This window comes from Pristiophorus japonicus, chromosome 8, assembly GCF_044704955.1.
Source record: "Pristiophorus japonicus isolate sPriJap1 chromosome 8, sPriJap1.hap1, whole genome shotgun sequence".
Classification (NCBI taxonomy): domain Eukaryota; kingdom Metazoa; phylum Chordata; class Chondrichthyes; family Pristiophoridae; genus Pristiophorus; species Pristiophorus japonicus.
Genome location: NC_091984.1, coordinates 133882854 through 133902605, shown reverse-complemented (window position 1 = coordinate 133902605; position 19752 = coordinate 133882854). Strand labels below are relative to the sequence as shown.

At 44.9% G+C, this 19752-nt stretch overlaps 2 protein-coding genes across 2 annotated transcripts in view; both read right to left on the bottom strand.

Annotated features, from left to right (window-relative positions):
• LOC139269165 (cyclic AMP-dependent transcription factor ATF-6 alpha-like) overlaps window positions 1-19752 on the bottom strand; it is a 686031-nt gene that overhangs the window by 585823 nt on the left and 80456 nt on the right. The gene's annotated exons all lie outside the window — the stretch shown is intronic.
• The window catches only part of LOC139268751 (cyclic AMP-dependent transcription factor ATF-6 alpha-like), a 287425-nt gene that overhangs the window by 248811 nt on the left and 18862 nt on the right, over window positions 1-19752 (bottom strand). Inside the window, exon 3 of the mRNA XM_070887405.1 lies at window positions 3698-3765. Within this exon, the coding sequence (XP_070743506.1) occupies window positions 3698-3765 (68 nt within the window). The remainder of the gene's footprint in view (window positions 1-3697; window positions 3766-19752) is intronic.

Here is a 19752-nt window from a genome sequence, read left to right as displayed (position 1 = left end):
TGAGTAAGGGTTTTCTGTGATGCTCCCCAAGTCATGCTCTCGTTTAACAACATATTGGGCAGTAAAATGTGCACTACAAATTATAGGGAATGCAAAGTCTAGATGCAGGAGTTACCAGTGATACACAACCAGTGAGGCAATGTCGTGAAAAACCTGAAAACAGTGACAACCTTAAACCTACAACGTTTATACAAAGGAAGTGAACTACTTTTGAGGCCAGCTCTCCTAATGGCTCAGTGAATCAATGAAACATGGTGTGGTACTGAGCCAACACACTGCTCCAGGTGGTAAGCTCTGACCCCTCTTGGTCTATGCTGAGTTAGATGATCTCAACCAGGGAGGTGGTGAAAGTGCTCCAACTAACCTGGGGTCCCTGGGGAGGAGAGGAACATAAATTAGCCAGAGTTTCTGCTCCTGGGTAAATTTCCTGCTCGTGCTCTCTTGCTGTTGGTTACATCAACAATGGTCACTTTTACAGAGATGATGATGTAGGGCAGCCAGTATAAACGGAGATTTTCTAACAGTTCAAAAATGGATATTTCTACCCAGACTTGCTCATTTTGTTGTTGCTGTGTATCTTAGTTTAAATTGGTTTTAAAATAGAGCACTGAAAATGGGAATTACATATTCAACATCTCACTCACATTGTTATTGTTGCAATTTTGGTTCTTTACACTCAAGATGCACATAAAGCTGATTAGACTACATGTATTGCTCATCACTAGTTGGCTTGAGATGGTTATGTACACAACTGGGACACTCCATGGAGCAATAAGAGTCAACCACATAATCATATGTAGGTAGGCCAGACCATGTAGGCTCCCTTCCTAAACGGCATCAGTCAACCAGTCGGGCTTGAACAATTTCCCCCTTGCCCTGGTGTCAGCCCACAAATTCTTTCTTCTTAAGCAGTCCCTCGGAGTCGAGGATGACTTGCTTCCACACTAACAGGAATTCTAAAGTGGCAGATGAGTCCAATGTGGGATCTACAGGCTCCGTCACAGGTGGTGGTTGAAGGGACGGGTGGGTGGGGTGCTTGATTTGTCATATGCTCCTTCCGCTATTTGTACTTGACTTCCGTGTGCTCCCGACGAAGAGACGCAAAGTGTTCAGCACCTTCCCAAATGCTTCTTCTCCATTTTGAGCAGTCATTGGCCAGGGATTCCCGACAGTTAGTGGGGATGCTATATTTTTTCAAGGAGGCTTTGAGGGTGTCCTTGAAGTGTTTTCTCTGCCTTCCTAGGGCTCGCTTTTCACGATGGAGCTCGGAATAGAGTGCTTGTTTCGTAAGTATTGTATCAGGCATGCGGACTACGTGATGATCGGGGGGGGGGGGCGGGAGTACTGTGAGGTGGGGGAAGGTTGGTAGAGAACCTGTGTCCTATGGATGTTTAATGTACGCTTCAGTGAAGGTGTCACCGGAGCTGATCGAGCGTGACCAATGCTTCGATGCTGGTGATGATGGCCTGAGAGAACACGGACGTTGGTACTCCTATCCTGCCAATGGATTTGCAGAATTTTGCAGAGGCAGCATTGGTGGTACTTTCCAGTGCTTTGAGGTGCGACTGTACATTGTCCATGTCTCTGAAGCATAAAGGAGGGCAGGAATTACTACTGCTCTGTAAATCATGAGCTTGGTGCCGGGTTTGAGAGGTGATCTTATCGAAACGCATAAGATTATGAGGGGGCTTGACAAGGTGAATGCAAAGAGGATGTTTCCACTGATGGGGGAGACTAGAACTAGAGGGCATGATTTTAGAATCAGGGGCCGCCCATTTAAAACAGAGATGAGGAGAAATTTCTTCTCGGAAGGTTGTAAATCTGTGGAGTTTGCTGCCTCAGAGAGCTGTGGAAGCTGGGACATTGAATAAATTTAAGACAGAAATAGATAGTTTTTTTAAAGGGTAAGGGGATAAGGGGAGTGGGCGGGGAAGTGGAGCTGAGTCCATGATCAGATCAGCCATGATCTTATTGAATGCGGAGCAGGCTTGAGAGGCCGTATGGCCTACTCCTGTTCCTATTTCTTATGTTCTTATGTTTGAGATCTTGGTCTTCAAACAATCCTTTCCTCAGGCGACCGAAGGCTGCATTGGCGCACTGAAGGCGGTGTTGGGTTTCGTCATCGATATCAGCCCTTGCTGACAGGAGGCTCCCAAGGTAGGAAAAGTGGTTCATACTGTCCAAGGTCTTGTCGTGGATCTTGATGATTGGGGGGCAGTACTGCGAGGTGGGGGCAGGTTGGTTGAGAACCTTTGTCTTATGGATGTTTAATGTAAGGCCCAGACTCTCATACGCTTCAGTAAAGGTGTCAACGATGGTTTGGAGTTCGGCCTCTGAGTGTGCGCAAACGCAAGCGGCGTCTGTATAATGTAATTCAATGACCGAGGTTGGGACAACCTTGGTCCTCGACTGGAGACGAAGGAGGTTAAACAATTTCCCGTTTGTCATGTAGATTAGTTCTACTCCAGCAGGGAGCTTGTTGGAGATTAGATGAAGCACTGCAGTGAGAAAGACTGAGAAGCGCGTTGGTCCAATGACATAGCCTTGCTTGACCCCGGTCTGCACTTGTATTGGGTCTGTGGTGGATCCAATGGTAATAATCATGGCTTGCATCATCGTGAAGCAGGAGGAGGATGGTGACAACAGTTTGAGGACAGCCAAACTGTTGGTTGACAGTGTCGAAGGCCTGTGTGAGGTCAAAGAAAGCCATGTGCTGCTCCCTACATTTTTCTTTTATTTGTCACGCGGTCAGCCCACAAATTCGCAAAGTTATCACATGCAAAATTCAAGACATGCCACTTTGGGATTTGAATACATGACCCCTGGGCTGCTAGGCCAACATACAGCCATGTAACCAAACACAGTAGAAAACACAACATTATTATGGATGAGGAAAGGTCATTGAGCCCATTTGATTTGTCCATTCAGGGAGATTCTACACACGTGGGTTACTCGTCCAATATACAATTGTACCCAATCGAGTAAAAAAAGAAACTTACAGGGAACTTCCTCAGGGCTTCTCCCAACTGGCCACCGTAACTTTGGAGAAATAGTAGCAGCGACCTGAGATAGATGCGTAAACCGGATTTCTACTGGAAAATTAAGGCAGCCGATCAAGAGAAACTCCCTAGGAAACTCACGGCATAGTGGTGCATAAACCTGTTCAATAGTTTTGTTTTGTTATGGGAAGTGTTTGGCATGACTCATATCCATTTTTATTTAGGACCAATAAAAAAAGTTACCAGTTGGTCCTGGGCCAATGCTATCTCAGAATCATAAGTGTACAGTCAAGTTCTGGATCACAGGAAGTGCAGGCTCACCGGTGAACGCTTACCTTTGCCATGAGAATGAGTAAAAAAGGGTCCAAATCATCAACAAATCGTAGCAATGCATCCAAACACAAGTCATCATCTTTAGGGAGATCCTCAGAACCATAAAAGTTTATAGCACAGAATGAGGCCCAGCATGGCTTTCCCAACCTTTGCTAGTGCAATCACATGGTGCTGATCTCTCCCATGGCCCCTGTACCACATTCTGCTTCAAATATTCATTCAGTTTGCCCTTAAACTGGGGGGTGGGGTGGTGAAGGTAATGGCAGATTTAAAACCTTTTATCCTATGCATCAAACCAGCTGTAACTGAAAAGGTCCATAAGTAGCAACTTAACAGATAATTCAGGTCACAAAACAATGACTTACTTCTCATCAATGTTTGTGTACTTCCTCGTAACATACTGGGCTACATCAGTCTTCTTATCCACAGATTTCTGTAAGGAAATGCGAGAGTCTACATTACAAACCATTTATAAAGTGAAAATGATATCGTGAAAGTAATGGGAGACTCAACTGAAAACTAATCAGAAAGTATCCCAGAATCTGGAACTTCATGGAAAAGGAACCCAAGTGTGGGCCACATAGGCTCACAAGAGGCAGATGCTACTCATCCACCCAGCAAATCCTGCTTCACTTTAAACTTTTCAGTTGGTGGGGGGGGGGGGGGGAGGGGCGGGGGAAGAGAGGGGGAGAGACATAATTGAACAGAAAATATTCAAGTGAAAATCTTAATAGCATACACAGAATTAACATTTATCAGCCAAATTAATAACCTTGAAACCCTCATCTGCAGCCCCATGTGTTTGAGGTCACATTGCGTCACAATGAGCGGTCGTGAATGGACAGAGGTTTGGGAACTATTGATTTTATGGGTGGGATCAATAATTTCACTGATCAGCTACATAAGTTAGCACAGTTACATAAAGTTATTACTAGCTATGGATTATTATATCATGGTCTGAACCATGTTCTCAGATTTTTATAACCTCCCTCTGGCCTCTCAGAGCCGTCAATGCCCAATACACACGTGCGCGCACACACACTCCTACTACCTCTAACTTCACATTGTCCTTTCCCCACAAAAATACACTCAAGCCACTGACTGTAAACAGCCACCAACACATACAAACTTTAATTCAGCAAGCATCCAGCATTGATGTTCTAAGTTTCAAACAGTAGGGGACTGCCCTCACTTGGTTGCACTCTTGGCTATCTGTTCGTGACCAGAGCATTTCCAACAATGCTTTCTTTTGCTTCCCCTGCACCGAGAGTCCCCCAGAGATAAATCCTTGGCCACCTCTTCCTCTTACCGACATGCTTCCCCTCCGCAACATCATCCAAACTCATAACTCAGGTTCCATATGTACTCTTTGACAGCACCCAGCTCTAGCTTTCCACTACCTCTTTTGATCCTTCCCACTGCCTCTGGGCTTATCTGATATCTAATCATGAATGAGCCACAATTTCTTCAAGTTAAGCACTGGGAACACCAAACCTTCATCTTTGGCCTCTGGCACAAACTCTGTACCCTTGTCACTGAGTCTATCTCCCTCCTTAGCCAATGTCTCATAAAAACATAAGAATTAGGAGCAACAGTAGGCCATTTGGCCCCTCGAGCCTGCTCCGCCATTCAATGAGATCATGGCTGATCTTCTACTTCAACTCCACTTTCCTGCACTATCCCCACAGCCCTTGATTCCCTTATATCCAAAAATCTATAAATCTTTGTCTTAAATATACTCAAAGACTGAGCCTCCACAGCCCTCTGCGGTAGAGAATTCCAAAGATTCACCACCCTCTGAGTGAAGAAGTTTCTCATCTCAGTCCTAAATGGCCGACTCCTTATTCTTCGACTCCTTATTCTGAGATTGTGACCCCTGGTACTAGACTCCCCAAGCCAGAGGAAACATGCCCCCTGCATCTACCCTGTTAAGCCCTGTAAGAATTTTGCACGTTTCAATGAGATCACCTCTTATTTTTGTAGAGAATATATGCTTAGTCTACTCAATGTCTCCTCATAGGACAATCCCCCCCATCCCAGGAATCAGTCTGGTGAACCTTCGTTGCACTCCTTCAATGGCAAGTATATCCTTCCTTAGGGAAGAAGATCAAAACTGTACACAAAACTCCAGGTTTCAGCTTGAAGTCGACTGCTCGCAACCTCATATTTGACGCCAAGCTGAACTTCTGACCCCATATCCTCTCCATCACAAAGGCAGCTGACATCCACCCATACTCATCCATGTCTTTGTTACCTCCAAACATTACTATTCTTATACTTTCCCGGTTAGCCTCCTGTTGTCCCCCTTCCTTAAACTTAAGCTCATCCAACCTAGTCACCCATTAACGCCATTCTCGCTGATCTACTTTGGCTCGTGGGCGCCCAATGCCTCCAATTTAAAATTCTTACCCATGTGCTCAAATCTCTCCTTGGCCTCGCCTTTCCCTATTTCTATAACCTTCTCCAGCCCTAAAACCCTCTGAGAACTCGGCATTCCTCCAATTCTGCATTTGTGCATTCCCTACTCACTTCACCCCACCATTGGCTACTGTGCCTTTAGCCATCGTGGCCTTAAGGTCTGGAATTGCCTCCCTAAACCTCTCCACTTCTCTTTCCCCTTAAAATCCACCTCTTTCACCAACCTTTTGATCACCGCCACTTTGGCTCGCTGTGAATTTTGTCTGATTACACTTCAGTGCAGCACCTTGGGATGTTTTCCTACATTAAAAGGGTTATATGCATGCAATTCGTGTTGCAATGACATTGTCACCATTAGCTTTATGACTAAGTTTGCTGGCAATACAAAGATGGGAGGAAAAGCAATCTGTGAGGAGGACACAAAAAATCTGCAAAAGGACATAGACAGACTAAGTGAGTGGGCAAAAAATAGGCAGATGGAGTATAATGCTGGAAAGTGTGAGGTCATGCACTTTGGCAGAAAAAAAAATCAAAGAACAAGTTATTATTTAAATGGAGAAAGATTGCAAAGTGCTGCAGTACAGCAGGACCTGGGGATACTTGTGCGTAAAACACAAAAGGTTAGTATGCAGGTACAGCAAGTGATCAGGTAGGCCAATGGAATCTTGGCCTTTATTGCAAAGGGGATGGAGTATAAAAGCAGGGAAGTCTTGCTATAGTTTTGCAAGGTATTGGCGAAGCCACACCTGGAATACTGCGTGCAGTTTTGGTTTCCATATTTATGAAAGGATATACTTGCTTTGGAGGCAGTTCAGAGAAGGTTCACTAGGTTGATTCCAGGGATGAGGGGGTTGACTTATGAAGAAAGGTGGAGTAGGTTGGACCTGTATTCACTGGAATTCAGAAGAATGAGAGGTGATCTTATTGAAATGTATAAGATTATGAGGGGGCTTGACAAGGTGGATGCAGAGAGAATGTTTCCACTGATGGGGGAGATTAGAACTAGGGGGCATAATCTTAGAATAAGTGGCCTCTCATTTAAAACTGAGATGAGGAGGAATTTCTTTTCTCAGAGGATTATGGATCTGTGGAATTTGCTGCCTTAGAGAGCTGTGGAGGCTGGGACATTGAATAAATTTAAGACAGAAATAGACAGTTTCTTAGCCGATAAGGGAATAAGGGGTTATGGGGAGCAGGCAGGAAAGTGGACCTGAGTCCATGATCGGATCAGCCAAGATCGTATTAAATAGTGCAGCAGGCTCGAGGGGCCGTATGGCCTACTCCTGCTTCTATTTCTTATGTTTTTCTGTACCTTGGGGAGGGGTAGTGTTGTAAGAGAGAACAGAGCTAAGTAACAGCACTTGTTCGTGGTTACACAATTCAGAAACACTTCATATCTTCAACACACAGACAAAATTAAATGAATTGAGTGTTGAAAGGAGATTGAATTGACGTTATTCTATTTCCTTGAAATTAATGGACAAAGGCTCCATTTAACATCGATTACTTTGGTTCTATGCACAGACATGGGCGACTAAGCATGTTTCAATGATCAGAAGCAGCTTTCCGATTAGGTAATCTTTTGATATTCACAAAACAGACTCGATCGAGTCTGGATCACAGTTGAAGACTTGGCACCAAATTGGTTTCTAAACTTCCAAATAAATGTATCTAATTTACAATTTTTGGAAATCTTAAGAATGAAATTACAACCCACATGAACAAAAGAGTTAACAGACATCACGCTGCAATGGTCCCACAGTTTTTTAAAAAAAATACAACAAATTAGGTCTTTTAGATGAGCAACAGCAAGGCACAATGAAAACAATTTCACTTTGGAAGGTAAAAGCATGTGGAACTACGTGGGGAGGAATATGGTGAGTTAGCACACTGTCCTGTTGCTGCAGGAACATGGGCTTGAATCCAACTTAGACCAATATAACTTAAGTCTCTCTGCCCTGCTGTTTTTAAGCACCAGTTTGGGATAGTTTCTATGCAATTCGAGGAGGCGTGGAGTCACGGCACAAAACTGTTCACAGTGGCAGAAGCTAACACTCAATTCAGAATCATCTTCCAGAGAAAGGAAACTGGAAGAAAAGTATATACAAACAGAAAATGCTGGAAATCTCAGCGGGTCAGGCAGCATCTGTGGAGAGAAACAGAGTTAACGTTTCAGGTCGATGACCCTTCGTCAGAACTGGAAAAGTTCGAGATGTAACAGATTCTTAAGCAAGTGCAGGGGCAGTGAAAAGGGGAGGGGAGGAGAGAATAAAAGGGAAGTTCTGTGATAGGGTGGAAGGCAGAAGAGATTTAAGAGACAAAAGGGATGATGAGCAAAAATGAGATGGTAATGGCACAAGTTAAGAAACAAAAGATGAGTCGGGATGGGGTGTGAATGGCGGAATCATCACCGGTTGCCATGGGGGAAAAAAAATGAGGGTGGGATTTTGGAAGGTAATTATGCCATTGAAAGAGGACTGAACAGAACAAAGTAGTTGGGGTGGTGGGAGGAACAGGACAGGCTGGGGAGGACAACTGGTATACTGACGCGTTCTCTTGTACCTATTGTCCTTCCCAGAATATTCCACTTGATTACTATAAATGGCCTTCTTTATCTTAAGTTCTGACTAAGGAACCTATCTTTACTCTTTTCAGATGCTGATGAATTTACTATGTACTTGAGTGGTTGTCTGTATACAGTAACTCCAACGCAAATTAGCATTAAATCTGTCGAGTTTAACTGTAATATTTCAGCCCGTGTCTCAAAAGCTCTGAAAAGTGAAGAGATCACATTGTGCAGCCTGCAAATATAGTTCATTCATTCATAGGCAGTCCCTCGGAATCGAGGAAGACTTGCTTCCACTACTAAAGTGAGTTTTTTGGTGGCTGAACAGTCCAATACGAGAGCCACAGACCCTGTCACAGGTGGACAGACATTAATCTGGTGAAGGGGGGTTTGGACTGATTTGCCACCGCTCATTCTGCTGCCTGCGCCTGACCTCTTCACGCTCGCAGCGTTGAGATTCGAAGAGCTCAAGGCCCTCCGGATGCACTTTCTCCACCTAGGGCAGTCTTCGGCCAGGGTCTCCCAGGTGTCAGTGGTGATGTCGCACTTCACCAGAGAGGCTTTGAGGGTGACCCTGTAAAGTTTCCGCTGCCCACCTTTGGCTCGGTTGTCATGAAGGAGCTCTGCATAGAGCAGTTGCTTAGGGAGTCTTGTGTCTGGCATGCGAACTAAGTGACCTTCCCAGCGAAGCTGATCCGAGTGTGGTTAGTGCTTCAATGCTGGGGACGTTAGCCTGGGTGAGGACACTGATGTTGGTTCGCCTATCCTCCCAAAGGATTTGCAGGACCTTGCGGAGACATCGTTGGTGATATATCTCCAGCGACTTGAGGTGTTTTCTGTACATCGTCCATGCCTCTGAGCCATACAGGAGGGCGGGTATTACTACAGTCTTGGAGACCATGAGCTTGGTGGTAGGTCGAAGGGCCTGGTCTTCGAACACTCTTTTCTATAGGCGGCCGAAAGTGACGAAGATTACAAGAGTACTTTTTTTTGTAGGTTTCAAGTGTCTTCATAATATGTAAAAGGCAGCTAATATTTTGCAATAATGATGACAACCTTGGGCTGGAAAGATTCAGCACAAGTCTCCATAGGTAAAACATCCATATTTAATGGCCAATGGAAAGACTGAATATTCTTTTTTGGAAATGCTTCACACAAAGTTTTCTTCGAGGACATGTAATTATTTTTTTTTCATGCATCGTGACTTTTAAGTTTTGTTATTCTTACTGCATGAGTACTTCATAGCACAGTGCGCACAGTCATCACACCCAAATCCAGAGACCTGCTGAAAGCTGACAGTGTTGTGAGAAATGGTTCTAACATGTAACTTGTTTTCAGATTAGGTCTCCCTATCCAGGTAACTCCCCACTGTATGCATCATGTGTCCCCTTTAACCGGACTAAACACTTCTCTCGAGTGTCAATTGTGGCTCAGTTGACAGCACTCTTGCCTGAGTCTGAAGCTTGTGGGCTCAAGTCCCAATCCAGAGGCTTGAGCATAAAATCCGGGGTGACACTCCAGCGTAGTACTGAGCGAGTGCTATGACATTTTTTGGATGAGACATAAAACTGAGGCCTGATCTGCCCTCTCAGGTGGATGTAAAAGACATCGCGGCCTACTGCGAAGAAGACGGGGGTGTTGTCCCCGGTGACCTGGGCCAATATTTATCCCTCAACCAGCATCACTAAAACAGATTATCTGGTCATTATCACATTGCCGTTTGTGGGAGCTTGCTGTGAGCAAATTGGCTGCTGCTTTTCCGACATTACAACAGTGACTACACTTCGAAAGTACTTCATTGGCTGTAAAGCGCTTTGGAACATCCTAAAGTCGTGAAAGGCGCTTTCTAAATGCAAATCTTTCTTTTAATGCTTCATCACCAGCGAACATAGAAACATAGAAAATAGGTGCAGGAGTAGGCCATTCGGCCCTTCGATCCTGCACCGCCATTCAGTAAGAGCATTGCTGATCATTCTTTCAGTACCCCTTTCCTGCTTTTTCTCCATACCCCTTGATCCCCTTAGCCGTAACACCCTCATGAATATATCCAATGAACTGGTGTCAACAACTCTCTGTGGCAGGGAATTCCACAGGTTAACAACTCTCTGAGTGAAGAAGTTTCTCCTCATGTCAGTCCTAAATGGCCTACCCTTTATCCTAAGGCTATGTCCCCTGGTTCTGGACTTCCCCAATATCAGGAACAATCTACCCGCATCTAACCTGTCCAGTCCCATCAGAATCTTATACGTTTCTATGGGATCCCCTCTCATCCTTCTAAACTCCAGTGAATACAGGCCCAGTTGATCCAGTCTCTTCTCATATGACAGTCCAGCCATCCCTGGAATCAGTCTGGTGAACCTTCGCTGCACTCCCTCAATAGGAAGAACGTCCTTCCTCAGATTAGGAGACCAAAACTGAACACAATATTCTAGGTGAGGCTTCACCAAGGCCCCGTACAACTGCAGTAAGACCTGCTCCTATACTCAAATCCCCTAGCTATGAAGGCCAACATACCATTTGCCTTCTTTACCACCTGCTGTACCTGCATGCCCACTTTCATTGACTGATGAATCATGACACCCAGGTCTCGTTGCACCTCCCCTTTTCATAATCTGCCGCCATTCAGATAATATTCTACCTTTGTGTTTTTGCCCCCAAAATGGATAACCTCACATTTATCCACATTATACTGCATCTGCCATGCATTTGCCCACTCACCTAACCTATCCAAGTCACCCTGCAGCCTCTTAGCGTCCTCCTCACAGCTCACACTGCCACCCAGTTTAGTGTCATCCGCAAACTTGGAGATATTACACTCAATTCCTTCATCCAAATCGTTAATGTATATTGTAAAGAGCTGGGGTCCCAGCACTGAGCCCTGCGGCACCCCACTAGTCACTGCCTGCCATTCTGAAAAGGACCTGTTTATCCCGACTCTCTGCTTCCTGTCTGCCAACCAGTTCTCTATCCACATCAGTACATTACCCCCAATACCACGCGCTTTGATTTTGCACACCAATCTCTTGTGCGGAACCTTGTCAAAAGCCTTTTGAAAGTCCAAATACACCACATCCACTGGTTCTCCCTTGTCCACTCTGCGAGTTACACCCTCAAAAAATTCCAGAAGATTCGTCAAGCATGATTTCCCTTTCATAAATCCATGCTGACTTGGTCTGATCCGGTCACTGCTTTCCAAATGTGCCGCTATTTCATCCTTAATAATTGATTCCAACATTTTCCGCACTACTGATGTCAGGCTAACCTGTCTGTAATTACCCGTTTTCTCTCTCCCTCCTTTTTTAAAAAGTGCTGTTACATTAGCTACCCTCCAGTCCATAGGAACTGATCCAGAGTCGATAGACTGTTGGAAAATGATCACCAATGCATCCACTATTTCTAGGGCCACTTCCTTAAGTACTCTGGGATGCAGATTATCAGGCCCCGGGGATTTATTGGTCTTCAATCCCATCAATTTCCCTAACACAATTTCCCGCCTAATAAGGATATCCTTCAGTTCCTCCTTCTCACTAGACCCACTGTCCCAGAGTACATTCGGAAGGTTATTTGTGTCTTCCTTCGTGAAGACAGAACCGAAGTATTCTTTGTTCCCCATTATAAATTCACCTGAATCCGACAGCAAGGGACCTACGTTTGTCTTCACTAATCTTTTTCTCTTCACATATTTATAGAAGCGTTTGCAGTCAGTTTTTATGTTCCCTGCTAGCTTCCTCTCGTACTCTATTTTCCCCCTCTTAATTAAATCCTTAGTCCTCCTTTGTTGAATTCTAAATTTCTCCCAGGTTTGTTGCTTTTTTTGGCCAATTTATAAGCCTCTTCCTTGGCTTTAACACAATCCTTAATTTCCCTTGTTAGCCATGGTTGAGCCACCTTCCCCATTTTATTTTTACTCCAGACGGGGATGGACAATTGCTGAAGTTCATCCATGTGATCTTTAAAAGTTTGCCATTGTCTATCCACCGTCAACCGCTTAAGTATCCTTTGCCAGTCTATTCTAGCCAATTCAAGCCTCATACCGTCGAAGTTAACTTTCTTTAAGTTCAGGACCCTAGTTTCCGAATTAACTTTATCACTCTCCATCTTAATAAGGAATTCTACCATATTATGGTCACTCTTCCCCAAGTGGCCTCGCACAACAAGATTGCTAATTAGTCCCTTCTCATTACACATCACCCAGTCTAGGATGGCCAGCTCTCTGGTTGGTTCCTCGACATATTGGTCTAGAAAACCATACCGAATACACTCCAGGAAATCCTCCTCCACCGCATTGCTACCAGCTTTGTTAGCCCAATCAATATGTAGATTAAAGTCACCCATGATTACTGCTGTACCTTTATTGCACACCTCCCTTATTTCTTGTTTGATGCTATCCCCAACCTCACTACTACTATTTGGTGGCCTATACACAGGAAGTGTAGTTCCAATCAGGCAAGTCACATTCTGACTGTTCCTCCCCCTCCCCTTCTGGATAAATTATCCCATCACGACATAGTCTTTTGGCGTTTGTAGTATTCAGAATCCAATGCACCTGAAGCAGGCGAAGAGGCGCAGATACCTTACTGATCATGCTTTTCAGATATGCTTACAATAAGAAATGCATTAGCATTTTTAGTCATTAAAAAAGGCTCACTTGATGGTTTGCCTTAGTGTTGAAAAAATCCATTTTCTAGCCTATTGACCCCAAACTACCAGATTGCAGCAGTTTAATTCGTTATATTTCAAGATCTGTAACCCATCCCTCATTATAAAACAAACTTATTTGTACTACATAAACTCTACAGTACTTTATAAATAAATGTAGGAAATAATTTATAAAACTTTGAGAAATGTATGATAGAAAAGGATATAATGGATGGGCACTGAAGATAATCAATTGACGACCTTCTCTTAGGAAAAGTTGCTGACTATGTTCAGTTTTCAGATGCTCTGGCAACGTGGCTGAGAACCGAACCAAATATCCTACACGTGACTGTGCATTTCACAAGTGATGGGACACACTCAAATGACTTGCCCTATTCTGCTCCATCGAAAATACTGTTCAATCTCTAAGACTCTTTTCAGTACCAATACAAAAAAAAAAGCACACCAGCATCAAAGTCTGCGTTTAATGCTTCATCAATAAAGTAGCCTGATGCAATATTTTGAGTGATTCATCAGGCTGCACTCAGAGGAGCTTTGTCATCCTTACAACTTTAAAACAAATTGTCATCCGGTAAATGAGGCAAGGCTGGTTCACCTTGCATGTCTGACAACTTACTGACAAATAGTTGCTTTACAGCATAAAGAAATGGGTTAATATGACCCACAAGGATATAGAATTGAGTAAACCTGGGTTCAATTACAACCACAACTGGCTGCTCAGGTGGATGGAGCTGCTCGACACCCAAAATCAGTAGGAAGCACCAGTAAACAGTGTACAGAGCAATGGGAAAGCAACACAGAAAACTCTAGTGGACAATGTACAGAGCAATGGGAAAGCAACACAGAAAACTCTAGTGGACAATGTACAGAGCAATGGGAAAGCAACACAGTAAACTCCAGTGGTGCAGTATACAGAGCAATGGACAACCAACACAGTAAACCCCAGTGGCACAGTGTACAGCTGACATCCATTGTAGCAACCCAAAAGGGAAAACTTCTGGGATTTTCCCTTAATGCCTATTAAGTGTGTGATTTTTTTTTAATGCTCTAGCTGTGCTCTGTCTTACACAAATGTTCATAACCAGATTGCTATTGTTGGTGTGTTAGCATTTTTTTTTATCAGTGAGGGCTGTTCAATAGCTGTTCCAGCACAGCAGTTAAAACATTCAGTGCTGGTTTTCCAACTTTCGCCCACAGGAAAAACAAACTGTGATTTTGACCACAAAACCATGAAGTCATCAGAAAGGACTTTGATCCATGACATTTGCTGTACACAGGTGTTCTCGATTTTTTTAAGGTTTGTAATATTAAACATCTTCTACATGTGGGCAAACCACAATCTTTTTCCAAGTGTGCCAACTCTAACAGTGCTATTTTGCTAGCTAAGATGGAGAAATAGAACTGCAGAAAAGGTGGTAGGGAAAAAAACATGTAAAAATAAAACAGCCGACACTAACGAGAGTGTTTTCTTTGGAGCCAAATGCAAAACGGCATTAAAAAATTAACTAGAAATACATCCTGCAAAGCTCAGCTGCTTATTGTAGCTTTCTCCCTGCTACCATCTGCCTACCAACACTTAGGCCCCAAGTTTCCGCATGATTTGTGCCTGATTTTTAGGAGCAACTGGTGGAGAACGGACTATCTTAGAAATCGCAATTCTCCACATTTTTTTTTGTAGTTCTAGTCAGTTTGAACAGTTTCACTTTGGAACAGAATTTTTTCTTCAAAAGGGGGCGTGTCCGGCCACTGACGCCTGATTTCAAAGTTTCCACAGTGAAAACGTACTCCAAACTAACTTAGAATGGAGCAAGTGAAGATTTTTGTAGAACTGAAAAAACCTTGTCTACACATAAAAAAATCAGGCGCAGGTTAAAAATTAGGCGTCCAGAACGAGGTGGGGGGGGGGGGGGCGGGGGGAAGGGAAGTCATTAAATTCTATAATAAATCCTTATTTATGCTTCTACAAATAAATCCAACCTGAATAAACATTTATAAGCAAAGAAAAGATTAAATAAACCATCTTCCTACCTGTGTGAAAGTGCTTCAGCCAGGGAGAATGCTGCAGGAAGCCTCACAATTTGAGGCAGCCGTTTGTTCAACGGCAGGGGGGGAGGAGGAAGCCGTTCCCGACGGCGGGCGAGGGAGGGAGTGCGGGCCCGACCGACCGACCGACCGACTGAACGCAGCGGGGGGGGGGGGGGGGGGGGAGGAAGCCATTCCAGACGGCGGGCGGGCGGGAGGGAAGGAGACAGTGAGAAGGCTGCAGGAAGCCTCACAAGTTGAGCAGCCATTCCTGACGGCAGGGCGGGGGGAGGCCGTTGGGAAACGGCCGCCTCAACTTCTGAGGCTTCCTGCAGCCTTCTCACTGCTGCAAGAAGCCTCAGTGCTGATCATGGAAGGGCAATGTGCTTTTGTTAAAAAATGTTCAAAAATTAAACAGCTACAAAGAACTACAAAAATGGCCGCGTGCCAATGTTTCCATCACACTGCACGTGCGCGAACGGGTTGCCGGCAGGAAAAAAACTAATTTAAATGGTACCCGCCCCCTCCCACTTACAAAATCGGCACGAGTGGTAGGCTCCGCCCCCCTGGGCGCCGCGCCAAGCACACATGGAGCTGCAGGGCGCTCTAGAATTGCGCGTTTTTTTTCCAGTGCCGTTTTCGGCGCGAAAAACGGGCGCCCAGTTCGGAGGGGCGCCCGTTTTTATCGTGTGGAAACTTGGGACCACAATTACAGCATTACTGCAGCACAGCAGCATGAACTCCGTCAAACTTTGCATTTCTTACTACTTCAAGCACCATTAATGGTAATGAGAACTGTGTCGCCATGGTTACCTGCTGTTGCTAAGTTATCACATTGTCAGTTGCTGGAAATCGAGATTGTAATGAGCCTATAAAACTGCAACTTCAGACTATTACAGTAATGTAACGCTTCAGGATCAATCCATCACTTCAATGCACTTGTGTACTTATGCAAGGCAATTGAGCTCTCAGATTTGTTACATGGCTTGCCAAGGAAACAGAAGGTGACAATAATTGGAGAAAGCTCTTGCTGGGAGCAGTGAAGAACAAAGTTCTACAGAGATCTGAAATAAAGACAGAAAATGCTGAAAATACTCAGCAGGTCAAGCAGCATCTGTGGAGAGAGAAACAGAGTTAACGCAAATTTAACGCCCCTATTTAAAAAAGGAGGCAAGCAAAAAGGAAACTGGACTAGTTAACCTAACAGCTTTCATGTGAAAAGGTTGGAGTCCATTATTAAAGGAAGCAGTAATGGGCATTTGCAAAAGCATAATTCAATCGAGCAGAGTCAGCATGGTTTTATGAAAGGGAAATCATGTTTGACAAATTTGTTGGAGTTCTTCGCTGGAGTAAAGAGCAGGGTGGATAAGGGGGAACCAGTGGATGTGGTGTGTTTGGATTTCCAGAAGGCATTCGATAAGGTGCCACATAAAAGGTTACTGCATAAGATAAAAGTTCATGGGGTTGGGGTAATATATTAGTATGGATAGAGGATTGGCTAACTAAAAGAATACAGAGCGTCAGGATAAATGGGTCATTTTCCGGTTGGCAAACAGTGGCTCGTGTGGCGCCGCAGGGATCGGTGCTGGGGCCTCAACTATTTACAATCTATATTAAGGACTTGGATGAAGGGACCGAGTGTAATGTAGCCAAGTTTGCTGATGATACAAAGATGAGTAGGAACGTAAATTGTGAGGAGGATGCAAAAAATCTGCAAAGGAATATAGACAGGCTAAGTGACAGGGCAAAAATGTGGCAGATAGCGTATAATTTGGAAAAATGTGTGGTTATCCATTTTGGCAGAAAAAATAGAAAAGCAAATTATCATTTAAATGGAGAAAAATTCCAAAGTGCTGCAGTACAGGGAGACCTGGGGTCCTTGTGCATGAAACACAAGAAGTTAGTATACAGGTACAGCAAGTAATCAAGAAGGCAAATGAAATGTTGGCCTTTATTGCATGGGGAATGGAATATAAAAGCAGGGAAGTCCTGCTACAACTGTACAGGGTATTGGCGAGGCCATATCACAGGCAGTCCCTTGAAATCGAGGAAGACTTGCTTCCACTCTAAAAGTGAGCTCTTAGGTGACTGAACAGTCCAATACAGGAACCACAGTCTCTGTCACAGGTGGGACAGACAGTGGTTGAAGGAAAGGGTGGGTGGGACAGGTTTGCCGCACGCTCCTTCCATTGCCTGCACCTGTTTTCTGCATGCTCTTGGCGATGAGACTCAAGGTGCTCAGCTCTCTCCCGGATGCACCTCCTCCATCGAGGGAGGTCTTTGGCCAGGGACTCCCAGGTGTTGGTGGGGATATTGCAATTTATCAAGGAGGCTTTGAGGGTGTCCTTGAAACCTTTCCTCCATCCACCTTGGGCTCGCTTGCCGTGTAGGAGTTCCGAGTACAGCGCTTGCTTTGGGAGTCTTGTCAGGCATGCGAACAATGTGGCCCGCCCAACGAAGCTGGTCAAGTGTGGTCAGTGCTTCGATGCTGGGGGTGTTGACCTGATCGAGGACGCTAATGTTGGTGCGTCTGTCCTCCTAGGGGATTTTCAGTATCTTGCAGAGACACCGTTGGTGGTATGTCTCCAGCGATTTGAGGTGTCTACTCTATATGGTCCACATCTCTGAGCCATACAGGAGGGCAGGTATCACTACAGCCCTGCAGACCATGAGCTTGATGGCAGATTTGAGGGCCTGATCTTCGAACACTGTTTTCCTCAAGCGGCCGAAGGCAGCGCTGGCACACTGGAGGCGGTGTTGAACCTCGTCGTCGATGTCTGCCTTTGCTGATAATAGGCTCCCGAGGTATGGAAAGTGCTCCACGTTGTCCAGGGCCGCGCCGTGGATCTTGATGACTCGGGTGCAGTGCTGTGTGGGGGTCAGGTTGGTGGAGGACCTTTGTCAGTGATGATGTTGACTATGACTTGAAGTTCAGTCTCATACAGTTGCATACAGTTATGATCTCCGTATTTAAGGAAGGATATATTTGCAATGGACACTGTTCAGAGAGGTTCACTAGGTTGAGTTCGGAGATGACGGGGTTGACTTATGAAAATAGGTAGAGTAGGTTGGGCCTATACTCATTGGAATTCAGATGAATGAGAGGTGATCTTATCGAAATATGTAAGATAATGAGGAGGCTCAACAAGGTGGATGCAGAGAGGATATTTCCACTCATAAGGGAAACTAAAACTAGGGGACATAGTCTCAGAATAAAGGGTCACCCATTTAAAACTGAGATAAGGAGGAATTTCTTCACTCAAAGGGTTGTAAATCTATGGAATTCTCTGCCCCAGAGAGCTGTGGAGGCTGGGTCATTGAATATATTTAATAGACAGATTTTTGAGCGATAAGGGAATAAAGGGTTATGGGGAGCGAGCGGGCAGGGAAGTGGAGTTGAGTCCATGATCAGATCACCCATGATCTTAGAAAATGGCGGAGCAGGCTTGAGAGGCCAGATGACCTACTCCTGCTCCTACTTCTTATGTTCTTATGTTTCAGGTTGATGACCATTCATCAGAACTGGAAAAAGTTAAGAGATGTAACGGATTTTTAAGCAACTGCAGGGGTAAGGAAAGGGGGAGGGGAGGAAAGAACAAAAGGGAAAGTCTGTGATAAGGTGGAAGGCAGGAGAGATTAAAAGACAAGGGAGATGTTGTTACAAGACAAAAGGAGATGGTAATGGAACAAATTAAGGAACAAAAGATGAGTCTAGATGAGGTGTAAATGGGAATAGCAGAATCATCAACAGCTGCCACATGAAAAGAGAAAATAGGAGCAAAGGTTATGGTCTGAAATTGTTGAACTCGATGTTGAGTCCAGTAGGCTGTAAATTGACGAATTGAAAAATGAGGTGCTGTTCCTCAAGCTTACATTGAGCTTCGTTCGGAACAGTGCAAGAGACCGAGGACAGAGAGGTCAGAGTGGGGGTGGAACGGAGAATGAAGTGACCGGAAACTCGGGGTCACACTTATGGACTGAATGGAGATGTTACGCAAAGCAATCTGCATTTGGTCTCCTCAATGTAGAGGATACCGCATCGCGAGCAGCGGATACAGTATACTAAATGGCAATAAGTACAAGTAAATCGCTGTTTCACCTGGAAGGAGTGATTGGGGCCCTGGACAGTGGGAAGAGAGGACGTAAAAGGACAGATGTTGCATCTCCTGAGCTTGCCCAGGAGGGTGATGTGGGAAGGGGAGGGGCTGTTGGGGATGATTGAAGAGTGGACCAGGGTGTCGCGGAGGGAGCAGTCCCTTCAGAATGCTGAAAGGAGAAGGGAGGAGAAGTTGTGTTTGGTGGTGGGATCACACTGCAGGTGGCGGAAATGGCAGAAGATGATCTGTCGAACGTGGAGGCTGGTGGGGTGAAAGGTGAGGACAAGGGGAATCCTATCATGGTTCTGGGAGGGAGGGAAAGAGGTGAAAGCAGAAGTGCTGGAAATAGAACGGACACAGTCGAGGGCTGTGTCAACCACAGCAGAGAGGAAAAAGGAAGACATATCGGAAGCACTAGTATGGAAGGTGGCATCATTAGGCCAGATGCGACGGAGATGGAGAAACTGGGAGAATGGAAGAGAATCCTTACAAGAAGCGGGGTGGGAGGAAGTGTAGGTAACTAGGAAGTGCGGGAGTCAGTGGGCTTTATAATGGATATTTGTCGATAGCCTACTCCAAAAATGGAGATAGAGAAGTCGAGGAAGGGAAGGGAAGAGTCAGAGATGGACCATGTGAAGATGAGGGAAGGGTGAAAATT